This window comes from Diplotaxodon limnothrissa, linkage group LG1, assembly GCF_057381915.1.
Source record: "Diplotaxodon limnothrissa isolate DT_005_m linkage group LG1, D_limnothrissa_male_GT1.1, whole genome shotgun sequence".
NCBI lineage: Eukaryota > Metazoa > Chordata > Actinopteri > Cichliformes > Cichlidae > Diplotaxodon > Diplotaxodon limnothrissa.
The window spans coordinates 14107269-14134623 of NC_140596.1; the positions used below are offsets into that span (position 1 = coordinate 14107269).

Sequence of the window (27355 nt, forward strand, 5' to 3'; positions counted from 1 at the left end):
TTCTACACGGTGCATTTCAAGGTCCTGTACCCATCCGTCGGTAAACTGTACCTGGGCTTGTTGCAGTGACCTGAAGTTACTAAACTTCATGAGTGTATGCACTCACTCCAAGAACCGTATGATTATAAATATGCATATAAATATGCTAAGATGAGATAGCTGACTTCATCTAACTAGCAAATGTTGTCCAGGCTACGTTGGTGATACAGTTTTTTTTAATGTGTATGATATTTTTGTCATGCGATTTTAAAGCTGGTCCTACAACCGCATCCAAGAATAACATGCAGCTTATCTCAGAACTGTCGGTGAAAATTATTCCAGGAGCTAAGTTTAATTGAGCTGCATTTTAAAGAGGTGCAATTTCACAATTTGTGTATATTTTCTAAGTTCACTATTTTGTCATGTGTTGAGAAAAACACAGATTTTAAAATTACATGGTCTAATATTTACATTTAGCATATAACTGCAACATTATTTTTTCGTGTTTTTTTTTTTTTAAAGACTCGAAAGGACTTGAAATTCAAAGTTTCAGACTTGTGACTTGACTCGGACTTTTACACCAGTGACTTGAGACTCGACTCTGACTTGCCTGACATTACTTGAGACTTGACTTGAGACTTGAGGATAAAGACTTGAGACTTACTTGAGACTTGCAAAACAATGACTTGGTCCCACCTCTGCTGCTTCCAGCCAAGAGTGATACCATAAATCCCCTATAGCTGCAGAAAAGGCTAACATTGTTATCTTTTTACAAAAAAACAGCTAAACATAAGAGGTTTTTAGACAAAGTTGGTGTTTTTTCCATTGTTTAAGCACTGCTTCCAGCCAAGAGTGATACCATAAATCCCCTATAGCTGCAGAAAAGGCTAACATTGTTATCCTTTTACAAAAAAACAGCTGAACATGAGAGGTTTTTGGACAAAGTTGGTGTTTTTTTCCATTGATTAAGCACCGGTTCGAGCACCATTTAAGCACCGGCACCGTTTCAAAAGTACCGGTTTGGTACTGGTATCGGATAAAACCTAAACGATACCCATCCCTAATCTTAAGTGTGTTTATGTGAGTATTTCAATATGGTGCAGTCTAAGTCTAAGGTATATAAACTTGTTAATGCAGTTAATCTGGAGTTGTTTTAGGAAATGCAATTCTCTCTATTCTTTATTTTAACAGTTCATCTCATTAGATATCTGTGCTCTGTTAGGGCAGGTTAGGAAGTGAAGAAAAGTGCACACTCAGACATAATCACACTTCATCCCTCTCCCCTTAACCACATTTCTTTCCTCTTTCTTTTGTAACCACAGACATGTGCACACAAAGAAACGCATACACACACTAAGCGGTGTGTGCTTTCGATCAGTCTGTGAGGCTGTGAGGTCCAGACAGATTGGCTGCTTTGGCAAGCTTCTGAGCCCTGATGCCAGGGCCAGGCAGGCGTTTATTGCTGTGTTTGCTGTGTGTGTCTTTGTATGTGTGTTGAGTGCGCTGTGGGAATACAATTGATCTTAGCCACAGGATCCCAAGAGGGGAGCAGAAGAAGGCTGGGGCAATGGTCGTGAAGAACCCCTATCTCACACAGCGGGAGCATGAAGACCTGTTTGTTTTCCTTCCCTACTTGTTGATTTTAACACTGGTAAATTGTTCGTGTTTGGTTGCCATGTCCTTTTGGCCATTGTCTATTAAAAGTGTGTTTTCTATATTCTTAAAAGAAAACATTGTGTTATAAGTGTTGTCTGCTCTAATTAATTGGGTGTCTCTGAGCTACAGCTGATTTCCCTAATACTGAATTATTAGTATTAATTATTAACTATTAGTTTTTCTGAAATATTTCAGTAAGCTGTGTCCATCTGTTTTATTTTTAATTCAGTTAGTTTTTTGGTTGTTTCGTCCTCGTGTCTCTTTTTCTTTCCTTTTTTTTTTTAACAACAGAGGTGCCAAATTCTGTTTATTTTCTTCCTAACTTTGTCACAGTTTCTTCTCTTTGACTTCTTGTATCTTTCCCACCTTTAGCACACTTTAGAAGACTCCTGGGGAACTTTTATCTCAAAAGAGGCCTTATTTTTCACTGGATAACATCTTCAGTTCAAAACCTGTAAATATATTTTAAAAGTGTCACAAAACCTTGTGCTCATCATAAAAAAAATATACTCTATAGTGTTGCTGATATATACTGTATACTGTTATTGCCAGTGAAAAGTAGCACAGTCTCACAGGAAAGTGTGAAATAGCTGATCTATTGTAGAAATTTATAATTTTTAATAATAAAGGCTGTAAACTTGCAAGATGCCTATTTCTGGGGGGCAAATAACAGTGGTGGGAACATAGCAAAATGGAAAATGAAGTTAATGTGATCTACACTGGGAAAGGTAATTATGTCCTTTTGCATATTTTACATATTTTCCATTTGTCTGCACGGCTTCCTTCCAAGTACTCTGTTTTCCTTCCACAGTCCAAAGACATGCAGTGGCCATAAGTGAGAACGTGAGTGTGAATGGTTGTATACCTCTGTGTTAGCCCTGTGACAGACTGGTCACCAGTACAGGGCGTATCTCACCTATTGCCCTATGAGTAAGTAGAAGCAGAAGATGGAAGTAAGTAGAGGTGGATGGATGGATGGATTTCAAAGTGCAGGACAACTTTTCACCAGGACTCAAATTAAAAAGTGTCCTAATGTTGTGCTGCAATACTGTAGTGTTTAATAGCTATATATATTCATACATTACACTTATACTTGTAAAAATTTGCACTACAAATAAAACAATTTTTACAATCACTGTATGTGCTTTTGAGAAAAAACACTGCATTCCAGTCTTTGGTTGCATATATGACCCTCTGATGTGTTTACTAGCAGTATGACATACTTGACATACTGCAGTACTAAACAGTATGTCGAGGGAATATTGATCTTTTGGAGTTTTAAACTCCTGTTTAGCTTTTAAGGCTCCATGTTTATTCAACAGCCTGCTTTCAACTAAAATTGCAATTCACTAATTAAAATGAATTAAATAAAATTAGCGTAAACTTATGAGAGTAAACGCTCAGTGAGAGAAAGACAGAACCTTGTAGAGTTTTAAAACACTCATATTTTATTAAATCTCACAAGGACCCTCTTGTCAAATAAATTAAATCTAATTACTGAAAGGAAATAAATATAACTGAATAATGGCCTTCAAAAAAAAAGAATTCAAACACTTAATTGTCAAGCAATCTAGGCTAGCCGACATTTAGAAAGTTAAGTTAGAAGAGGAGGAAGAGGAGAAAATAAACACAATAGGAAAAAAAATCATTTAAAAAATACAGCTCAGACAGGCATGGCCCTCTCCCTTGTGGAATACCATACTGACAGTAACAAACCTGACAGGGTTGTCAATGGCAACAATGTTGTTGTAAGTAACAGAGTTGCCGGGCGATGGCGTGGAGATGGACAGAGCGGTGCAAAGTGAATTGGAGATAACAGGGAGTGTGACAACTGAATTACAGCTGACGGCCCTGAGATGAGCTCTCAGCAACCGTACAACAAGACAGATAGACAATATCCTACACTGGGAGGCAGGCAGGAAGATAGAACGAGACCGTATTTCAGTGGAAAGTCAAAAGCAAGAGGGGAAAAAAAACTCACTATGAGAAAAGAAGACAGAGGGAGAGATCATACAGGAAGTGAGAAAACAAGAGGAAGAAAAAAGGAATCCTATTTCCTGAACAAGTAAAGATAGGAGACACTTTAACAATGAGAGAAAGACAGAACTAGAGATTCCTGCACAATCACAGAGCAAACATGATCAGAATAGTCAGATAAGATGGAATTATTAGAGGATTTCTGTACATCGACAGAAATAAAACATCTTGGCTTTGTAAAGTTGTAAACAGTTGTGGTCAGAAATGTATATACATTCATCATGGATATAATTATCTTGGTAATTCTGGGTTTTTTGATAAAGATTTCTTTAAACAGTCCTTTTTCCAAGGTGGAATGACTGTACCACATACATCTTTACTGAATGTGAAGAACAAGAATTATGTGCACAAGTCTGAAATTATTTGAGATTTTCTCTAATCCACACAGGGTCACACAAGTATACATATAGGCTCAAATGTATAAATGCACACACTTAAATCTCTTAATAAGCGGTGCTAATGGTTCTACACTTTCTTTTGACTTGACTAGTCCATGGCTTTTTCATTTCTCATGATCATGATTGATCAAAACAGTCAGGCTTTTTTTTCCCAACTAAATTCCCAACACAAAAAATGTACTTATTGGATTTGCCACTACATAGGAAATACAAAATACTGGAAATAAATACAGTTCTCATGTTTTTTGTTTTGTTCTTCTTAAAGCCCAAACACATATTTTGGGTTTAAACTGTAAAAGTTTATTGGTCATTTTCTTTTACCCCGTCCCAAATTTGTGGTTTTTCACAATTCCCGGGTGTTCTAGGAATGTATCACCCGCAAATTCTGTGAAGTGTAATGATAATGAAACACAAATTTAAAAAACTTACTTGTAGCATTTGTCAGCCTGAAGGTGACGGACTTGTCTTTGATGTTACACACATTGCGGACTGACACCTGACAGGTATAATCAGCAAAGTCCTTGGGTCTGAGATTCTTCAGCTTCAGCACCTTGGTCTCACCCTGAATATGAGAAACAGGACATCATACAACATCATGTTGGATTATTGTGCTGTAAAAAGAATCATCTGAGAATTAATCACATTAACATTAATATAAACATAATAAACAAAAATCATATTTTCATCGTAATCCATAAACCTGAAAACCCAGAGCGTTTATTTCAGTCTCTTTTAAACTGGGCTGTAATCTTGTGCAAAAGTCTTTAATATGCTGAACCGGGTTAAATACAAACTGAGAGAAGCTCAAATATTAACATAGATACATGCACACACGCATCCTGCCCTTGTCTATTGCACGCTCTGGTTATCAAGTGAAGCATTTCAAATATTCATTCATTGTCATTTGATTGGTAAATTCCAAATATCTTTCACATGCAACCATCGGGAAAATGAAACTGATCTGGTTCAAAAATAAAAACTAAATCTGTTCATCTTCTCTCTATTTCTGAAAGCATGCTACTTGCAATCTCAGCAGTGTGCTCGCTTCTTCTCATGTAGATGTACAGACACTGACTTGGACACACAAAAGCAGTCACACATCTCTTAACATCACTGATGATTTTCAGATCAAGGCTTTGAGTCTGATACAGTAGGCAGTGTCTTAGGCAGCCCTGAGAAGAGCTTTGCTGGCTGGTTAATTGAACTCCAGGGGCTCTGCTTTGTTGCTGACTGGTGCTTTGATAAGTGAAGAAAATGGGAACAGTTGTACTAACTGAACAATTGTGTGCTCAGCCTGGGGATGAAGCTTGGGGACTGTTTATTTGGCAGTTTTTTCAGCTGGATATTGCTGGGTAAATGAACAAGTAACTGACTGTTCAACTTGATGGCCAGTTCATTTTAACCTAATTAAAAGCGTGCTTGTCTTAACGCTGATAGAAAGGAAGAAAAACAATCTCATAATGCTACTATAAACAACAATGTAAAAATGTAATACATAATTATTCATGTGTTTGCTAAGGCATTCCAGTGTACCTACCATGTTCTAGGCTTCCTGACATAGTATATTTCTAGAGTTTTTGGGATTTGTTTGCATAGAGTGATTAATGAAAATTTTAGTCATTAAAAAGGGCCACGTTATTAAAGTTAATTGAACCTATTATGCCTGGCCCATGGTAATTTTTTGTTGTTTTACTTGGATTTAGTAGCTTATAGTATTTTCACAGTAATTACTTCAGTAATGTTTATGCAAAATAGGTATATCCGACTACCACAGAGAAACCATAGCAACACATAGTGCAGCTGATAATGTGTATTATCAGCTGCAACTGTCTAGTTTAATCAAGTCAATATTAGTTGCATGAAATAGTGAAAGAGAGTAATAAGAGATATATTGTTTTGAAAGTTTGAAACTAGATCTGCTTCAAATTATGAAGTTATGTTTCAGTTATGAATGAATGTCTCACATAAAACATTGAATATGGAGGATGCATATTTCCTAAAAGTAAGTTAGACCTTCAATGGGTGAAGAGTCCAGTACTAGCATCCACAACATATTATGTATTTAAATATATATATTAAAATGTCTTTTTGTGATATAACCTGTAACTGCACAAAATAATATGACATAAAATTGTAGTTAGCCTTAGTTGTAATCTATGTAGAGGTAATACAGAGCATTAAAGGGCTTTTCCCACTTTGGAGTGTCACACTGACTTAAAAAGTAAGCGTAGTGTCACACACTGAATAATGTAATCAAAACAATGTTGCAGGTTACGATGAAATTATTGCTATCATAAAAATAAATCCATCTAAATGACATATCTTGCTAACTGTCTGATACATACAGCTCCACAGGTCACTGATAATACACATGGAATCAAATCATGTTAAAAATAGCCATACAGATTGATTGCAAGTCCTTTAACGCCAAGTAAAACATGCACAGTTTCAGCAAATCCAAAGCTTATCAGTCTTGCCGTGGAGAATTATTGGATAATTGCTCTTCAGGGGAGAGGTTTAAGAAAGAAACAGTTCAATTCCTATGACAACCTTACATCAACGCTAATTCCACAACACTGTCTAAGTAAACATTGAATGTGAGACATATTCAATTAATAATCACGAGAGAATGAAATACGTTCAGCTGGGTGAGGCTTTGTCTTGATGGCAGAAAAGAACAGGGTTGAAATGGGAAGGTAAGGGCAGAAAGCAGGGAGCGACTCCACACCTGGCAGAGCGTTTGTGAGCTGTACATGTGTACCTGAGTGTAAAGAGGCTCATAAATGTCCACTCCATTGTCTTTGCTCTGCTCGATGAGCATATCCCCACGTTTCCAGATGAAGCGTGCGGGAGGGTTGGAGTTGACGGTGCAGCGCAGGAATACTGTCTTCTCTTGGTAGTAACTGCCGCGCACGTCGCTGATGGTCTGGTGTACTGTCAGAACTGGTATATCAAGATCTGCAAAATAGACGGTGAAGAAAACAATAAAACTATGAAGACTTTGATAATGCTGCAGGGAGAAAATTGCACAATTAAGCTCCTACTCCATCACACAGGGAAATAAATAACCACAAAATACTGTTTTATAAAATCACAATCTCTTCACAGCCTTTGCAGTTAAAAAGGCTTTTCATGGCTTTGAGGCTTTTTTTTTCAGGGGAAAACACTGGCAATAATTTGTAGCAGGGATGAGATCTGATATATGGAATAATACTTGTAAATAAAGCAAACAGTTCTAGTTTGTTGCCCACCCACACTGACCAAAGCTGTCCAAACAGTCACCTATTTATTTTACTTTCTAAGGAGCACAAATGTCCAAAGATTTCTGTGTTTACCATTTCCATCTCTTGCTGTGACTCTCGCACACTGCGCCTTCATATTTCTTTTCTGTCATTTTTTTAATCCCCCTTTCCCCCCCACTTGCTTCATTTTTCCTGGGCATTTCCTTCATGGAAGTGTCGTCTCCCTTTTCCTCCAGTGGATAGGATTTCAGCTGCTGTCACGAGCACAGAGGCTGCTCTCCCCTGGTTTCTGCCATCTCTACAAAACTCACTGCCACTTTCACTCCACATCACCATCCCTTCCTTTCTATCCTCTCCTCCTCGCTCTCTGCTTCTATCTCTTACAGGGCAGAGTGGTGTGTGTGTGTGTGTGCATGTGTGTGCGTGCGTGTGTAATTCTGATTCTTTGCAGCCTAATTGGACTGTTGCAGCCTTCAAACATTATAGAAACAATTTCTGCCAACACCAAAGGTTCCTCTCTTTGCTCCCCACTCCATTTTACTTCTCCCCTTCCTGCTCACCACCTTTTTCTTTCTCTTTGCACCTCCTGCCCTTCACCTCCTGTCTATTGTGTCAACTCATCTCACCTACAGCACACTTAAGTTGCAAGCTATGGAAAAATGTGAGCTGCGAATGTAACGACTATGTTGCTTGACATCACTGGATGTGAACACAGCAGGGCTCATGCGATGCTGTAAGGAGGGAAGCATTTGTATTTTTGGCTGGAGACATTTGAGAGAAACAATGTGTAGCTAAGCATGGTTGATTTGTGATTTTGTTGTTGAAAAGGGCACCGTTGTCACATGAGGGCTGTGCTTCACACACACAGCCATATGCACATGCATGCACTCACACACATCTAGAACTATATCAAAGTGTGCACTGCCTGAACATAGCATCAGAGCACTTTTGTAGTTTGAAGGTTAGAGCTCAGAGGCAGACTGAGACATAAACTCACAGAGGCAACTTAAGCGCATTGAAGTGGCTACAAATAAAGCAGACATTGCATGAGAAACAACTCCTTTTTAAAATAAAAGGGTCACGGGAATGTTTACTAAATCATAGGACCTTGCTTTACAGTGTGCAGTAACCTTTTTGAATACCTTGGGAAATAAAAGTGAGTCAGGATCTGTACAACACTTAAACCGCATGCGAACAGTTGTGACTACAGTTGTTTTATCAAATCATCTTCAAAATAATTTAACAAAACGAACACAAACACAAAAAAAAATGCAGTCCCTTGAGTATTCCACTGGAAACGTGCAACTTAATTAAATAAATTCTTATCAAAACAATGTCTTGAAACACTGAATGAAGAAAATATTATGCTTCTATGCTATAAAATTATTTCCCAAGTTATCTCCATTCGTCCATCATTTCCCTAACCATTTATCCAAATTAATGTGTTTGGAGAAGGGGTTGAGTACTAGCCATAATAGATACACTCTCATAGCCAGAACCTATGGTCAATCTGGAATCACCAATTACCTGCCAGTTGAGTATTGTAATATAGTCCTGCTTTGTTGTACATTTTTATGACATGATTGTATTGCACATTTTATTATCTACACTTTTTTTCATCCAACTTTTACACAATCTGAGCTGACTAAGCTGCTTACTTTAATACAGTACACTTGTTTTGCACAGCATTTGTTTGTTTTAGTTGGGTTTTTTTAGTGAAGTAGTTCTAAGCTTTGTGAAGTGCTCACCTGATTCTATGGTTTTCCACTCTTAATGGATATTGTGATTTATGAAGCCACAGCTTGAGACAAAATAAGGCCCAGCAAGAAACTAGACAATGAGTTGTACCAGTATTTCTAGAAGCCTCTGCCAGGAAAAGGCCTTCAAACCTGAGAAGCTATCAATGATATCTGCCTCCTGGTTCTGCCATGTGCGCATGTGTGTGTGAAAGAGATTTGGAAACGGAGCTAGCACCTTTGTATACTTGAATTTGTGAATAGGTGCATGTGAATGTGTGCATTTATCTGTCCAGGACTGGCAAAGGATTTCTGTATATTTTTCACAGATCATTTGCAGCGCAAGGGGAACCCTAGCTGACTAATGCCCCAGTAGTATGTGTGGTGTGTGCTTGTGTGTCTGCCAGAGAGTCAGTGCAATGTGTGATTTGTTGGCATTCTGCATATTTCCCGTTTGAATGAGAAGGTGGAAAGCCTGCCACAAAGAGAAGATTATACAAAGAGAGTATAAACAAATGTAAATAGTCGATGTGGTGGTCCACACTGTGTGGTCATGCATTCTGATTCTATATTACACATATTGCCGAAGAGATACTTTTTTTCCCTGGGTTAATATATTCTGGCATGGCCTTACATTATGTTTGCGTCGTGAAAATATGGATAATTCAAACTATCATCAACATAACCTGACGTAAGAAATGGTGCAAGAACTCAAAACTAATGTTAAAAGAAGCATTTCTTGAACAAAAAGTGTTCATTTTGTTTATATTTGGAAACAATGACAATGCTTCTTTGATTTTTTTTCTGAAAAACAGTTGCACTGTTAAAGCTTTTGCAATGCAAAACCAGAGGGGAACTCTAACTTTGCTCAGTATGGGCCTTTAAGTAAATAGAGACAGGGTGAAACTGCAAGTGCACAGAAATACAATATGAAACTTTAATGAAGTTTCTGATTTCCCCAAAGTCCTGCCTTTGCACACAGTTTAGATCAATTGCACTGTGTGGCTTTTGTTAGCCACAGCTTTTAATGCACATCTCTGCTCTGGGGGTCTGGCATTGTTTTCTGCTTAGACACCACACAGTGGTGCTGACTCAAAGACACCTTTAGCTCTCTCTTAGAGTGGCCCTTAGCTTGGATAGATGCCTGCGAATAGAGATTTCAAAAACACTATGTGAGATTGCATTTTATAATTACAGTGCTGAAAAACAAATGTGCAGTAATGGAGTCCACATTAGCTGCCTTTAACTATAGTTTCTTTCATAAATCTAGACAGTAGTAACAGGTACCAGCTAAAAGCTATGATATCTAGGAAAGATCACACTTTCCTTGTTCCATTTCATCATCTGTCTTGTTAAGTCTTTAATTTTTTTTTTAATCTGGTCGTGGCTCAGGAGTTGGCAGTTCGTCTTGTAACGACAGACGGTCTCGGTCGTTGTGTCCTTGGGCAAGACACTTCACCCGTTGCCTACTGGTGGTGGTCAGAGGGCCCGGTGGTGCCAGTGTCCAGCAGCCTCGCCTATGTCAGTGTGCCCCAGGGCGGCTGTAGCTACCTACAGCTGCCCTGGACTGAGTGTGTAAAGCGCTTTGGGGTCCTTTAGGACCAGTAAAGCGTTGTACAAATACAGGCCATTTACCATTTAAGGTAGCAAGGTGGTGTGGTGGTTACCATTGTTGCCTCACAGCAAGAAGGTCCTGAGTTTGACACAGTTTGTATGTTGTTTCCAGGTACTCTGGCTTTCTCCCACAACTCAGTCATGCAATTGGTGTTAGGTTAACTGGTGATTTTAAATTGCCCATAGATGCTTGTAAGTGTGAATGGTTGTCTGTCTCTCTGTGTTAGCCCTGTGTAAGACTGGTGACCTGTTCAAGGTGTACCCCGCCTCTCAAGCTACAGTAGCTGGGATAGACTGCAGCCCCCCTGCAACCCTGTTAAGGATAAACAGAAGAAAATGAATAGATTTTTGTCGAGTAACACAGCACATAATTCATGTATAAATTTTAGTTACACATGAATTCTGAAAATAAGAAAAAAGTCAGACCTTTATGACATAGTCTTAATCTCACTTACAAGTTAATTGAGAAAGGGTTATTCAGCGATGTTTTAAAACTTCAGATCAAGCAAGCAGATTCAGTTATTCCAGCTGAAATTTCTTTATTATTGAGAAATAAGAAACTGCTGTTTTTTGTTCTGAAGTCTCAACCCGAAATTTTATCTAATATTATTAAAGAGATATACCCAATTTAAACCCACTAAGATAGTGATACTGAAAGTATCACTGAAAGTCCTCTGCTAGGTACTTACTCCAGCAGGAGGATGCTCTGGACTCCAAATCCTCTTAGATTTCCAATAACATGTCCTGTACTCTACTGAAAGTATACTGAAAGTATCACTGAAAGACATGTAATTTTAAAAATGTCCTTTTAAGCTTACTGTTAAGGTTACCATGAATTATATCTATAAAGTCTGATTTACACATCTATTCCAGTCTCATTTGCAAGGATCTAAGCTACTGGCAAATAACACTTAATAAATGCATTTAAGCTGCTAACACAGTTAACAAAGACATAAGAAGAGGAAAATGTAAATTTACAGCATCACAGACATGTGCAGCATGCATCTTTCATAGATTAAAAATGTGGTTGCATGCCATCATTTCACTAAAATAACCAGAGTAACCATTAAAATGAAGGAAGCAGAGATTTACTAATCCATCCTGGCGGTCAGAGTTGACAGAGTGTGTTTTTGTAACAAGCTGACCTCTGCTAGGTACTTACTCCTGCAGGAGGATGCTCTGGACTCCAAATCCTCTTTGATTTCCAATAACATGTCCGGTACTCTAATAGCTCTCTAGGAGTAGATGGCCATTAGAGAAGATGACAGGCTCAATTGAATGTGAGTGTACAATAGTGTACAATAGAGTCTGTGTGTGTGAGTGATTGGGTAAGTAGTGGATTTAGTACCCCCTAATACATGTAACAATTTTTCCCCCAAAAAAGTTTGAACACATTGTTAAAAATGGAATTAAACAGAATATAAATTTTTTAAAACCCATATTTATTATTAAATTATTGCAAAATTTTGAGTTTCTATTTTAAAAGCTTATTTCAGTCCACAGCAATACAATAAGTCATCATCAAACCAGGTAAGGGATTAAAAAATAATAATACTTGAGCTGTTTTTTTGTCAAGCTCACATTTGCATACATCTGTAGGTATTTACAAGGTCTGAAAACACACTCTTTTATACCATTGACCACACACAAACACTAATGGAAGCTCATAGCAGCACACACAGCAGGAAAAGTCTGCGCATACAGAGAGGCACAAACAGAGGCAGACTTGCCGTTTGATCCAGCTTCACATCTCGTCAATTATTCAGCATTCTGCTCATAGACATTGCCTTAAAGATGGCATAAAACATGCACGAGGCCCACATTTGGAAATAACGAGAGCATTGCCTGTATTTAAAATGCAATGTTTGGAAGTAAAGGTTGATTTATTCTGATTTTCCGTGCTAAATTTGTTTAGTTTAGTTTTTAGTGTAACAATATAAATCACTTTTTTTCTTTTAACACACAAATTATGCCTTCATGCATGCTCAATCATCCAGATAAGGATATCCCAAAAAGTTGATTCTGTTCATCTGGAAGTATGAACATCCTACGTATCCAGAAAGATAAAAAGCATTGGCAGTCAAGTAATGAGAGTAAACTAATTTAAACACACAGACCATTTAGTTAGGCGCTTGCTTTACACATGCACAAAGAACACATCATGTCAATACACAATACATGTCAGCGTAAAACTACTGTTAAACCACGATTACAATAAATGCAAAAAAGATTGCAACCTCTGCAGCAACTTGTGTACATGTTCTGCTGTTAGGTTTAATAGCAAGGCACAGGAGTGTGGTTAGGAAGAACAACACTATGAGTCTTCTCCCAAACTACCACTCTTGAATTTGCTGAAAATGGTGCATTTTCGTTGAGGCAGCGCGTTATGTGCGAGCCTTAATTATGCTTTTGTCAGCAAAGAGCCTGGGAAAATGTATTAAACATTCATGATGGTGTGACTCTATTCTTTTAGGCCATAAAAAGACTAATTTGGGCACGGTTATTTACCGTGAGTGCGACAGTGTAACTGCACAGCGGTAGTGACAGCAAAGAGGGTGTTAAAGGATGCAAAAGCACAGTTCATTCACTTAGCCTCTGGGTTAAAATAACACACAATCTCTCACACGCAGGAACACAAGAAAAGTTGCATAGGCTCACACAATGTTATGCAATAGTATGTACACACACACACACACACACACACAGAGTGATACGTCTACATATACAAGTACGCAATAACCAACCCCAATACACACAATTTCCTCAGGGTCACAATAACACATGAATCTTAGAAGAAAGTCCTTCTATGTCCCCCGTAAATGGCTTCTGAAGATATCTATGGGGAGCAGGATGGATAAAGGATGCCCTTTGTACTCCTCCTGTGTTCCTTTGAATGCTCATGGTGTATCAGCCGCATCCATCCATCTTGCAAGTATATATACTTAGACAATTTCCTCTCAACCATGCAGACACATCCATAGCATATTGTTGGGGATGGCCAGATGGCAGATGCTTTTTGCATATTTAATTAGCTTTGTTGCGTGTATAGAACAGTGGACCATGGCAATAATATGTATAGAGAAAATATATAGAGATACACCTTGTAATATAGGCGGCTGGTGGTCTTAAAGTTATTAAAGTGCTTGTGCTTTATTGTGTTGTGTCTCAAGGTGAACACTGGACTCAGGGGCAATATGCACAATCTCTTTATTAAAACAACTCTGGACAACTTCTGTTGATCTTGTCCAGATACTAAAGCGGCATTCTGGAAAAACTTTACTGGTTCCTGGTTAATAGAGGGCAGCGAATACATAAACGGATAAGAACAAAAAGACTCCATAGAACGGTGTACATTTTAGGACATCGTCAGGTCTCAGGAAAAGAGTCGTCAGGTATCAGGAAAAAAGTTGTCAGGTCTCAGACAAAAAAATGTCAGGTCTGTTCTCAGGAAAACAGTTGTCAGGTCTCAGGAAAAAAATGTCAGGTCTCAGAAAAAAAAATGTCAGGTCTCAGTTCTCAGGAAAAAAGTCATCAGGTCTCAGAACACGAGCTATCAGACAGAGAGAAAATCTTCCTGCAGGTGGCGCTGTTGTCATGTGCCAGCCAAATTGATTTCCAAATACGTCATCAACGTGTGACAGTGGAAGAACGTAAGGTCATTGAACTCACCGGAATTCTACCACAGTTCATGCTAGTAACAACACAACGGCTGTGTCCCAATTAAAAGACCTATTATGTCACCGCGACGCGACGACGCCTGTCCCAATTCGAAGTGTACTCCAAATGCGTACTCCAAATGCGCCGTCGATTTCCCCAAATATCAAGCGTGGTCCGGTGCACGCTTCATGGTCCCATATATTCCACAATTCATAGCGCAGCGGTGAATGTGGATAATTTTGCCGAGAAATACGGCAGACGGCAGAAGCGGGGCGGCCAAAGAGTAAACTTTCAAAAGTAAGTACTGAATATTATGTCACTTATTTACGTGCAAATGTTTAATAACGAAGAACATTGAAACATTACTGTTGGCCACATGTCAGCAAAGTTACAAATATTAGCGATGTTTGCACTAACTTGGTTTTAAAGCCTTTACTGTAAAATATACGCAGTTCAATAGTTGTCCTTAATCTGACAGATAATGTGATGCTTTTATGCATAATTAAAGTCAGTCATATATCCACAAACACAACAAGCTGAAAGTCAGTGATGCTGCTCGGTTTGCAGTCCTGAATATCACGGCACAAGCAGGATTCACTGCACTGTTAATGTTAGCTATGTTATATTACTGCCTCTGTTCGGTGTTGTCGAGCCAAATTGACTTTAACGCGTATTTGAACGAGCTGACGGTTCACTCGTTAAGCTGAAAGAAAGATGCTTTAATCACAAGAGTCACACATGTGTCCACTGTACCATCTGGGAACTCTTCTTGTTTAGCACTCGTAATAACACAAACACTAAATCCTCCTGTTTGTAGCAGTGTATACACCTGAGACTGTCACCTGTCTGTCTGTCCTGCACTCTCTCTCTTTTTCTTTCTCTCTGATTGTGTAATAAAAGTATGAACACGTATTTATAAGTTACACTTGTGTTTGAATCCTGCAGCTTATCACACATTTGATTTCCATGTGTGACAACTAGAAGTGTCCAGAGTGAGGACAGACTGAAGGACCCACTGCTGCATGTGTGTGTATGTATATATATATATATATATATATATACATACATAGAGGACAGTTACAAGTACTTGGGGATCCCACAGGCGATCCCACAGGCGAATGGGAACCATGAAGAGGCCGCTAGAAAAGCTGCAACCACCAAGTACCTGCAGAGGGTCAGGCAAGTCCTGAGGAGTCAGCTGAATGGTAAGAACAAGATCCGGGCCATCAACACGTACGCCCTGCCCGTGATCAGGTATCCTGCTGGGGTAATAGGCTGGCCAAAGGAGGAGATAGAAGCCACTGACATAAAGACAAGAAAGCTCCTTACCATGCATGGAGGGTTTCACCCCAAATCCAGCACCCTGAGGCTGTACGCTAAGCGGAAGGAAGGGGGCCGGGGACTGGTGAGTGTCAGCACCACAGTCCAGGATGAGACAACGAACATCCAAGAATACATTGGGAAGATGGCCCCAACTGACCGAGTGCTCAGTGAATACCTCAGGCAGCAGAAACCCAAGAAAGAGGAGGGAGACGAGGAACCATCATGGAAGGACAGGCCCCTGCACGGTATGTACCACCGGCAGATAGAGGAGGTGGCTGATATCCAGAAAGCTGGACTGAAAGACAGCACAGAGGCACTAATCATGGCAGCACAAGAACAAGCTCTGAGCACAAGATCCATAGAGGCTGGGGTCTATCACACCAGGCAAGACCCCAGGTGCAGGCTGTGTAAAGATGCCCCAGAGACAATCCAGCACATAACAGCAGGGTGCAAGATGCTAGCAGGCAAGGCATACATGGAACGCCATAACCAAGTGGCCGGCATAGTGTACAGGAACATCAGTGCCGAGTATAACCTGGAAGTCCCGAGGTCAAAATGGGAGATGCCCCCAAGGGTGGTGGAGAATGACCGAGCTAAGATCCTGTGGGACTTCCAGATACAGACGGACAAAATGGTGGTGGCTAACCAACCGGACATAGTGGTGGTAGACAAACAGAAGAAGACGGCCGTAGTGATCGATGTAGCGGTTCCGAATGACAGCAATATCAGGAAGAAGGAACACGAGAAGCTGGAGAAATACCAAGGGCTCAGAGAAGAGCTCGAGAGGATGTGGAGGGTGAAGGTAACGGTGGTCCCCGTGGTAATCGGAGCACTAGGTGCGGTGACTCCCAAGCTAGGCGAGTGGCTCCAGCAGATCCCGGGAACAACATCGGAGATCTCTGTCCAGAAGAGCGCAGTCCTGGGAACAGCTAAGATACTGCGCAGGACCCTCAAGCTCCCAGGCCTCTGGTAGAGGACCCGAGCTTGAAGGATAAACCGCCCGCAGGGGCGTGCTGGGTGTGTATATGTGTATACACATATATATATATATATATATATATATACATACATTTATATACTCCAAGTGTGCGGTCTCTTAATTGGGACACAGCCAACGTAAGTTTAACTTGCTCTCCCTTTTGTCCATACTTTTGCCACAGTTGTGTTATATTAAGTTGCGGTTAGGTTGTGAAAGTTACATAACGCATATCAGAGAAGGAAAGCTAATTTTGTACGATAAACTAAGTCAGCACTATTTTTGTCTGGCTAATTCAGACTTCAACCCTAGAAGTTTTAAAACTCTTCTCAGATGCCTCTCACTGTTAAAACACAACACAGATTTACATTATTAAAGATATTAAAGACAAAGTGCATCTTTTGTCATTTTAGAGATTTGTCATGGAAACTGTATCTCATAAAACACATGCTTTTGAAATGCAGACTTACCTTATTTTATGCCTATATGAATTCAGTACACAGCTGATTTCCCTTTGTTTTAAGCCTTTCTTGAACAATGTTATTATCATTGTATCTTGAAAGGTTAAGTGTGACAACAACAGTCTAATTGATCACCCACCTCTTACACTGACCATAAGTAACTAACCGGTAAATTATTAAACCTTTTTAGGTGGTAATTACACTAAAAGCAGCATCTATTCAGTTTACACAAAGGAAATATTATGTGTAGCAAAAAAATACACTTCTTTGATATTCAATTCAATTCAATTTTATTTATATAGCGCCAAATCACAACAACAGTCGCCTCAAGGCGCTTTATATTGTAAGGTAGAACCTACAATAATACATACAGAGGTGTATGTATGAAAGAGGTGAACAGTAGTTACTAAATAAGTTGTACTTTTCTCATTTATTTTTAATGCTCGATAAAAAATAGTATTTTTGGAAGAGTCATAGAAACCAGCCAAAGTCGGATACTCCTTTCATCTTCAATGCAATATGTCATGACATATTGCAGCAAATCTATAAACAACAACAACAAAAAAAAACATATCGAGATCACAAAATATCTTGACAGTAGCAACAGAAAAAAGAGAAATAAAGAAAAACAGCGACAGAAAGGATGCAGGCTCCTCGTAAGCTTTCAGCTTGTCCATTCGCTGAAACGTATATAAAACAATTACAAACCAGTTTAAATTTAGATAATGTTTCAACACCACTGTCGCTAGCTAGAATGAATTAGACAGACAAAAATAGTGCTGACTTAGTTTATCGTACAAAATTAGCTTTCCTTCTCTGATATGCGTTATGTAACTTTCACAACCTAACCGCAACTTAATATAACACAACTGTGGCAAAAGTATGGACAAAAAGGAGAGCAAGTTAAACTTAAGTTGTGTCGTTAGGAGCATGAACTGTGGTAGAATTCCGGTGAGGTCAATGACCTTACGTTCTTCCACTGTCACAAGTTGATGACGTATTTGGAAATCAATTCGGCTGGCACATGACAACAGCACCACCTGCAGGAAGATTTTCTCTCTGTCTGATAGCTCGTGTTCTGAGACCTGACGACTTTTTTCCAGAGAACTGATACCTGACATTTTTTTCTGAGACCTGACAACTTTTTTCCTGATACCTGTCGATGTCCTAAAATGTACACCGTACTCAAGATAACACTAGGTGTGAAAATACAGTCCGATCAGCAGTCACTGAGAAGGTGGGAATGCTTTTGTAACTTACCCCACTTTGGACAAACAATATGGAACATGAGAAGATTTAAACACACACAACAACACTACACCCTCACACATGCAGCTGTTCACCTCATGGACAATATAAGTTTGAATAAAGCAACTCTAGCAATCTCATTAGATTAAAGTTCATTCACTCCCGTGGATTACAAAAGTGAAGCTGCTGTGTTCACGTCTTCATTTGCATGATGTATTTGTTATTATCATTTTTATCAGAAGCAAAACTTTACAAAGCAGCTGATGAAGGACACTTGGCTGGTTTGATCAGACAGGAAGCAGATCATTTTTTTGTGTGTGTCTATCAAGTGACCGCATGGCCAGCTTCTCTTTCACTGAATTCAGTTCAATTCAATTCCATTTTTTTTATATAGCACCAAATCACAACAGCGTTTGCCTCAAGGCACCTCAATGCTTTATATTATAAGGTAAAGACCCTACAAAAATAGAAAGGAAATCTCAATAAATGGCCCCCTTTGAGCAAGCACTTGGCGGAAGTGGGAAGGAAATACTCATCCATCTGCTGCAACTACGTGGCTTTGGGGCTGGACAAAACCATAAATTTAAAAAACTTTCTACTACACTCATCTGGTTTTTAGTTGATTAAGCATATCAATAAGCAAGTAAAAATAGTTTTAAAAAGTTTGTCAGGAGTGTGTATAACTTTACTAAGAGGAAAAACTCCATCACGGAGGCTCCGCTAAACCAAAATACTGCATTTCACACCACCCACAGTCCTCCAAGTATTATTTCAAAAATTGCCCAGAGCAAAACATAGAGGCTATTAGGCAATGCTTTAGCACAGAATAACCCCACCCGCCTGTTGGTAAGATGGTTATTGCCTACTATCCAGACTGATTTGTGCAGCTCTCCCCACCAACAGCACCGCCTGCACTCAGAAAGTGCTGAGTTAGCCCACTCTTAACAAAATTTACCACCCTGAGTTTGTGGTAGTGCACCTAGATACCCATTTCAGATTTTTCCGGGTGTTATTTTCTGGTTTATTTGGTGGTTTCTTTACATTATTTATCTCTTAGTGTCTCTTCTGGGGTTTTTGCCCTTCCCTACTTTTTATATAGAGACAGGGAGTATTTCCCCAGGCTGGAACACCTGCAAAGGTTTTACAGAATAGCTCTGAACTGATTTTAGGTTAGGATTGACTGAGATTATTGGCTTTATAATGTCCTGCTTCTTTTTGCCACAAGATTTATTCTGTACTCACACATGTGTATGTATATATTTATTTATTTATTAGGGGTGCAACGATACACAAAATTCACGGTTCGGTTCGATACTTTGGTGTCACGGTTCGATATTTTTTTGATACAAAAAAATGTTCATGCCTATTAAACATATTAGGTCCCCATAAGGAGAATCATGTGCTAATGGCTGTCTAAATGACTCGGGTAAAGTTTGTAGCATGCGTGCTTGTTGTTTTTGTCTGCTTCCACTTGTCTTTGCACTAGGACAGGGGTGCCCAATCCCGGTCCTCGAGAGCTACCGTCCTGCAGCTTTTAGATGCATCCTTGTTCCCACACACCCGAATCAAATGAATGGCTTGTTATCAGGCCTTTGCCAAACACGATGGCATGCTGAAGAGGTAATCAAACCATTTGATTCAGCTGTGTTGGAGTAGGGATGCATCTAAAAGCTGCAGGATAGTAGCTCTCGAGGACTGGGATTGGGCAGCCCTGCACTAGGATGATGTCGGAGTAAATGTGCAGTCATATTCGTTGTGTTCCCACTAGTGCTGTCAGCGTTAATCTCGTTGAAATGACGTTAACGCCACAACACGGCAAATCTCCGTTAACGAGCTACCACGGATCGCTCCGTGCGTGCGGTTGGACGGCGTCAACACGTTAACAAGCTAACTGCGCTAACGCACTAGTTCCCACCCATGTAATTGAGCATTGCGTGGCACATCCGACATACTATTTTACTTTTGTCCATGACGCGCTTACCTTCAGGGTCATACTTCACATGAAGACCAAAATAGTTCCAAACGCCAGATCTGAATTAGGGTGGGGGAGATTCAATTTGCCATGTTGCAACAAGCTTAGCTTCTGTCTCGCTAGCTTGCGCTGCGCTCAGTGGATCTGCGCTCGACAGTGCAGCCTAGGCGGATAAGTCGAACGCAGATCCACTGAGCTCTCAACACAGACAGCATCGTCAGAAGAAAAGTTGATAAAATAAATTAAAAATTTTGTATTGTTCGATACATATGCGTACCGAACCGAAAGCACTGTATCGAATGGTTCAATATCGATACGAGTATTGTTGCACCCCTAATATATATTCAATTCAATTTTATTTATATAGCGCCAAATCACAACAAAAGTCGCCTCAAGGCGCTTCATAGATACAGAAAAAAACCCAACAATCATATGACCCCCTATGAGCAAGCACTTTGGTGACAGTGGGAAGGAAAACTCCCTTTTAACAGGAAGAAACTTCCGGCAGAACCAGGCTCAGGGAGGGGCGGCCATCTGCTGCGACCGGTTGGGGTGGGAGAAGGAAGACAGGATAAAGACATGCTGTGGAAGAGAGACAGAGGTTAATAACAGATATGATTCAATGCAGAGAGGTCTATTAACACATAGTGAGTGAGAAATCCCCATGGGACTCCTCGGCAGCCTACGTCTATTGCAGCATAACTAAGGGAGAGAAAGTGTCTGTCTCCCGAATCCAAACTGGAAGCTGATTCCACAGAAGAGGGGCCTGAAAACTGAAGGCTCTCCCTCCCATTCTACTTTTAAATACTCTCTCTCTCTCTCTCTCATATATATATATATATATATATATATATATATATATATATATATATATATATTAGGGGTGCAACGATACACAAAATTCACGGTTCGGTTCGGTTCGATACTTTGGTGTCACGGTTCGATATTTTTTCGATACAAAAAAATGTTCATGCATTTTTAATTTGTCATTTATTAAAATTATAAATATATATTTTAACTCAAAAGTACAGTTTTTAAATTTAACCCTAACCCTTGTGCGTGTTTTTTATTTTGACAGCGAATGCGCACCTGCGGACCACTTATGTGCAGCCCTGGTTATTTAGCTCATCATATTGCAGCCACAGAAATTCTTTTGTCCATGAAACCATAAAGCTGCACTTTCTTTTTGCCTTATAGTCTGATTTGTCATAACTTCTCCGTTTTGTGGTAAGCTTTTCTTTGGCTGTCACTTCTTCACCCTGACCTGTCTTATTTGGCTCAGCAGAACTGAAATGCTTTTACACACGCACTCACATAAGCTCAGCGATTCTCTGCGCGATCAACCTCTCACATGTTTAAGCTTGCTGCGGGAGATTTCACTTGTCATGTTTGCATAGTAAGCTAACGATTAATAAGATGATTTCAGAGGAATTGGTGCACAAATTATCATCACTCACAGATCAGTGCTGTCGCTCTCTATACACAGTTCGCACGATTGCAAAGTGAAAGCAAAAAAACAAGCGCAAATTCAAACGCGACTTCAATATGTCACATATTGACAGTGGCTCACCGATGCCAATGACATAATTACCCAGCTACATTTCTGAAAGAATGCAAAAGCATTGACATATATTTTTCCTACAATAGCCTGACGGGCAGGGAAGAGATAGATTTTGGTAGCCCGACTGAAAAAATCGCTAGCTTCGGGACGTCGGGCTAGCGATATTGCAAGCCCTGTATCTGATTGAGGAATCACTCATCTTTGGAAAAGAGAGTTTATTACAGAGAAATGGCTCTTTCCAAAATAAAAGCTATACTATCCGCTTCTTCTGGGCTATATTCTCAGCAGCATAAGGAGAATCATGTGCTAACAGCGGTCTAAATGACTCGGCTAAAGTTAGTAGCATGCTTGCTTTTTTTTGTCTGCTTCCACTTGTCTTTGCACTAGGATGATGTCGGCGTAAATGTGCAGTCATATTCGTTGTGTTCCCACTAGTGCATTCAGGTTAATCTCGTTGAAATGACCTTAACGCCACAACACGGCAAATCTCCGTTAACGAGCTACCGCCGATCGCTCCGTGCATGGGGCTAGACGGCCAACACGTTAACGAGCTAACTGCGCTAACACGCTAGCTCCCACCCATGTAATTGAGCATTGCATGGCACATCCAACATACTGTTTTACTTTAGTCCATGACTCGCTTACCTTCAGGGTCATACGTCACATGAAAACCAAAATAATTCCAAACGCCAGATCTGAATGAGGTTCAATTTGCCTGTTGCAAGGAGAGCTTAACTTCTGTCTCGCTAGCTTGCCCTGCGCTCTTCCTTCTGACTATGCTGTCTGTGTTGAGCGCTCAGTGGATCTGCGCTGGACAGTGCAGCCTAGGCGGAGTAGTCGAACACAGATTCACTGAGCGCTCAACACAGACAGCATCGTCAGAAGGAAAATTGATAAAATAAATTACAAATGTTGTATTGTTCGATACATATGCGTACCGAACCGAAAGCACTGTATCGAACGGTTCAATATCGATACGAATATCGTTGCACCCCTAATATATATATATATTAGGGGTGCAACGATAGACAGCGATTTTTTCAGTCGGGCTACCAAAATTCTATCTCTTCCCTGCCCGTCAGGCTATTGTAGGAAAAATATATGTCAATGCTTTTGCATTCTTTCAGAAATGTAGCTGGGTAATTATGTCATTGGCATCGGTGAGCCACTGTCAATATGTGACATATTGAAGTCGCGTTTGAATTTGCGCTTGTTTTTTTGCTTTCACTTTGCAATCGTACGAACTGTGTATAGAGAGCGACAGCACTGATCTGTGAGTGATGATAATTTGTGCACCAATTCCTCTGACATCGTCTTATTAATCGTTAGCTTACTATGCAAACATGACAAGTGAAATCTCCCGCAGCAAGCTTAAACATGTGAGAGGTTGATCGCGCAGAGAATCGCTGAGCTTATGTGAGTGCGTGTGTAAAAGCATTTCAGTTCTGCTGAGCCAAATAAGACAGGTCAGGGTGAAGAAGTGACAGCCAAAGAAAAGCTTACCACAAAACGGAGAAGTTATGACAAATCAGACTATAAGGCAAAAAGAAAGTGCAGCTTTATGATTTCATGGACAAAAGAATTTCTGTGGCTGCAATATGATGAGCTAAATAACCAGGGCTGCACATAAGTGGTCCGCAGGTGCGCATTCGCTGTCAAAATAAAAAACACGCACAAGGGTTAGGGTTAAATTTAAAAACTGTACTTTTGAGTTAAAATATATATTTATAATTTTAATAAATGACAAATTAAAAATGCATGAACATTTTTTGTATCGAAAAAATATCGAACCGTGACACCAAAGTATCGAACCGAACCGTGAATTTTGTGTATCGTTGCACCCCTAATATATATATGAGTAAATATATACTCATGGCTAGGGCTGGGCGATATGGCCTAAAATTCATATCGCGATATAATTTGAAGTATGTGCAGTAACGATATATATCACGATATATTCTTTTCTTCTGTATAACGTATTTCCACACTATAAGGCACACTTAAAATCCTTTAATTTTCTCAAAAATCGAGAGTGTGCCTTATGTATGAATTCTGGTTGTGCTTACTGACCTCGAACCGATTTTGGCGTGCAGAAATCTGTTAAAAAACAGAGTACAACTTTGATAAGCCGCACTGCTTGATGGATTGGCAGAGCATTACGGCTGCCGTAGTGAGGAGCTTTGCGGAGTAATCTGGGTCCAAAACTCCGTCTGCTTCAGGTCCCAAAGTCAAACGAACACTAATTGTTAAAAACGGTCTAAATTCTTTCATCTTTAATTAAATCATCAGCGTTGCTGCTTTACCAGGTGTAACAATTAAGTTTAACATCCAGGCATCCATGAAAACAGAATTTATTTAATTTAACGGAGTTAGAAGTTAACAGGAAGTTAGCTCACTAGTTTCCACCTAAACATGACATACCATGTTCTGACTGAGAGATTTTTGAAACTAATTAAAACATACAGCTCTGCTACAACTTCCAACATACAGTAAATGAAGGCAGGAAACTAAACAGCAGTGGCGTTTGCAGGGTTACTGAAGTTGGACTACCTGGTATATAATGTTGTGCTACGTGATTGCTAGCGACACAGCTATGTTAGCATAACATTAGCACAGTGAAGCTGGAGGATGAACGACAACTTTTTTTTCCACTCCATAAAAGTTAACGTGAGGGATTCTGGTGGTTAGGGACAAATGCAATCGCATAGCAGGATGCTATACACGAGGCAAACTTCAGTCAGGAGAACAACTGAGATTATTCATCCACAATACGAGGTTAGTTATTAATATACTGCAGCAACATGGGAATAGAACAGCTGCGAGAGAATTCAACATTAATGAATCAATATTACGGAAGTGGAGGAAGCGCAGTTTTTGGCTTTCCCCATATTTCAACAGTGCTTCATCTCTTTGCTATGGCTGTCGCTCGCCATAATTTGCAGATGATAATGGTTTTAGCCGCTGCGATGCTTTCGACTAAAACAGGCGCAGCTTGATGATATCATCAGCATGCGCTATTGCGATAGAGCGATACAGTCAAAATCGATTTTGACTACATCTATCGCTAGATGTAGCTAGATGTAGCGATAGTACATCGCTACATCTAGCGATGTACTATATATATATATATATATATATATATGAGTATTGCCAAAAGTATTCGTTTGTCTACCTTCATTGGACTGGACTTGTCCACACACTCTAGAGTAGTGGAAGTATGCTTTACACCACTGCATCTGGTTTGTATTGTGCTTGGTGATGTAAGGTTTGGATGCAGCTGATCAACCATGGAAACCTGTTTCATAAAGCTCTCTGTGCTTGAGCTAATCTGAAGAGCACATGAAGTTTGGAGGTCTTTAGCGACTGATTATGAAGAATATTGATGATGTCTGCACACTATGCAACTTAGCATCCACTGACCTTGCTCTATGATTTTATGTGGCCTACCAATTTTTGTCTGAGTTGCTTTCATTCCCAGTTACTTCCACTTTGTTGTAATACCACCAACAGTTCACAGTAGAATGTTTACTTGTAAGAACATTTCAAGACTGGACTAGTTGTACAGGTGGCAGCCTATCATGGTACCATGTTGGAGATCACTGAGCTCCTGAGAGCCACCAATTCATATACAAATGTTTGCAGAAGCAGTCTGCACACCAAGGTGCTTGATATTATACACATGAGGCCATGGAAGTGATTGGAACACCTGCATTCAATAATTTGGATGGGTGAGTAAATACGTTTCGCAATATAGTGTATATATACCACCCTTAACCACCAGCAGCAAGCTACCAGAGGCCTGGAAGCATGACAGTCCTCTGCAGTATTTTTGCTGTTCCTAGGTCTGCACTCTTCTGAAAAAAGATCACATATGTCACCCACATATTCGTTCAGTTTTGGGGTCATTGTCCCGAGTCTAAATGTGTAAATATTTACACATGTACAGAGAGTAAATATGTTTACTTCTGCAAAAACAGTTTCTATTATGGCTAGCATCACATATAAAGCACTGGGACATGACCACATGGCAATGAACACCTGCACCAGCACAAGCATAAATGTCGACAATGATTAAAAAAAACAACAAAAAAACAAATGTCGACAATGATGCTTTCCACTTCAATGGTTAGGTTTAAGGCTCTACAAAGATTCCTTGCAAATGTCTAAACCATGCCTTAGACTATACAAGATTTTGTAGAAATGCTGGCAAAGTGAGAAAAAAATGTTTTCATACTAGCGATGACTTTCTTTGTCGCGTTAATGTTTTCCTACATTTTTCTAATCTTGGATCATTTCTCTGTTTCATGGCCTTCTACGTAATCCTTCAGTCTATGCCCTTCTGTCTCCATCCTCATCCTATTTCAACTTTTCTATCTGCCAATACCCAGGCTCTGAGTCTGCCCCAAGGCATGTCCCATACTTTATAACACTGCCTTCATTACCTAGCCCACTGCAGCTGGTCATAAATGGAAAAAAGGGGAGGGTAAAGACAATATGAGAGGAAAAGGGTGGAGAAAAACAAAGAAATAAGTATACAAAAGAAAAGGGTCAAAAACTACTGATTGAGTCAAATGTGAGAAAACAGTGAGGTAAAGAGCAGGGGAATAAGAGTAAAAAGTTGATCATTTAAGCAGGATATAGGGGCATGCTGAAACATGGGTGAAAAAGAAGGGAAATGCAAAGCCATAAAATCAAAGTTGGATAGTGGCTGGATGAAAAATGCCACCGCCATAAAATAATATTAAAATGGGCCTGGCCTTATGGCACTGATGAATACAGATGCCAAACTAGATAGGTCTTTGGCTAGTTGGGGTTAGCTAATTTGAACAGCCATCCTACCTGTGAGGGCAGTAAAAATAAATAAAAAAAATAAATAAATGATAAGAATGGAAATGAAACGTTCCCTGTCAGTTACTCAGTTTACACCCCCACATTTCCATCTCTTAGTGCATTCAGATGTCACTAAAAATAGTGGCCAGCAAGAGAGTTAGCCATGTCTGCAAGGATTTATTATTAATATCACTAAAATGAACAACTACATACCAGAGCAGAAATCACTCCACTGCTGCTTTAAGCGAATATAATGTACGATGAGAGTTATACCTTCTTTCACCCTTGCACACTCAAATTACACCTTATTTTACCACCCTTCCCCCTCCACCACCATGTCAATAAATGGCCCAGAGGGGCTGTGAATACTGGCAAACTGATGACGGTTGAGTAAAAAGAGACCCGCTAAAATCTGATCAGCCTTATTGACCGGAAGATATTGAAAAGACAGCTGGAAATCTTAATTACTGCAACATCCTGGTATTACCTACCATTTTATCACATTTGAACTAGATTTACAGATGGCCTTTTTACAGATAAAAATAGAGACATTATACTGCATGATGATGAAAGCCATATGTGCTCATATCTGCTGTTTTTGTTTATGAGTGACAAATGCTACTCATACTTTACGTAATAATGTTTATGAACTGCGACCAATATAT

The 27355-nt window shown here is 39.6% G+C and overlaps 1 protein-coding gene across 1 annotated transcript in view; it reads right to left on the reverse strand.

Annotated features, from left to right (window-relative positions):
• Positions 1-27355, reverse strand: part of mdga1 (MAM domain containing glycosylphosphatidylinositol anchor 1) — a 194697-nt gene that overhangs the window by 76102 nt on the left and 91240 nt on the right. Inside the window, exons 4-5 of the mRNA XM_085353267.1 lie at positions 6832-7028; positions 4500-4632 (exon numbers count right to left, since the gene is read on the reverse strand). Coding sequence (XP_085209393.1) covers positions 4500-4632; positions 6832-7028 — 330 coding nt within the window. The remainder of the gene's footprint in view (positions 1-4499; positions 4633-6831; positions 7029-27355) is intronic.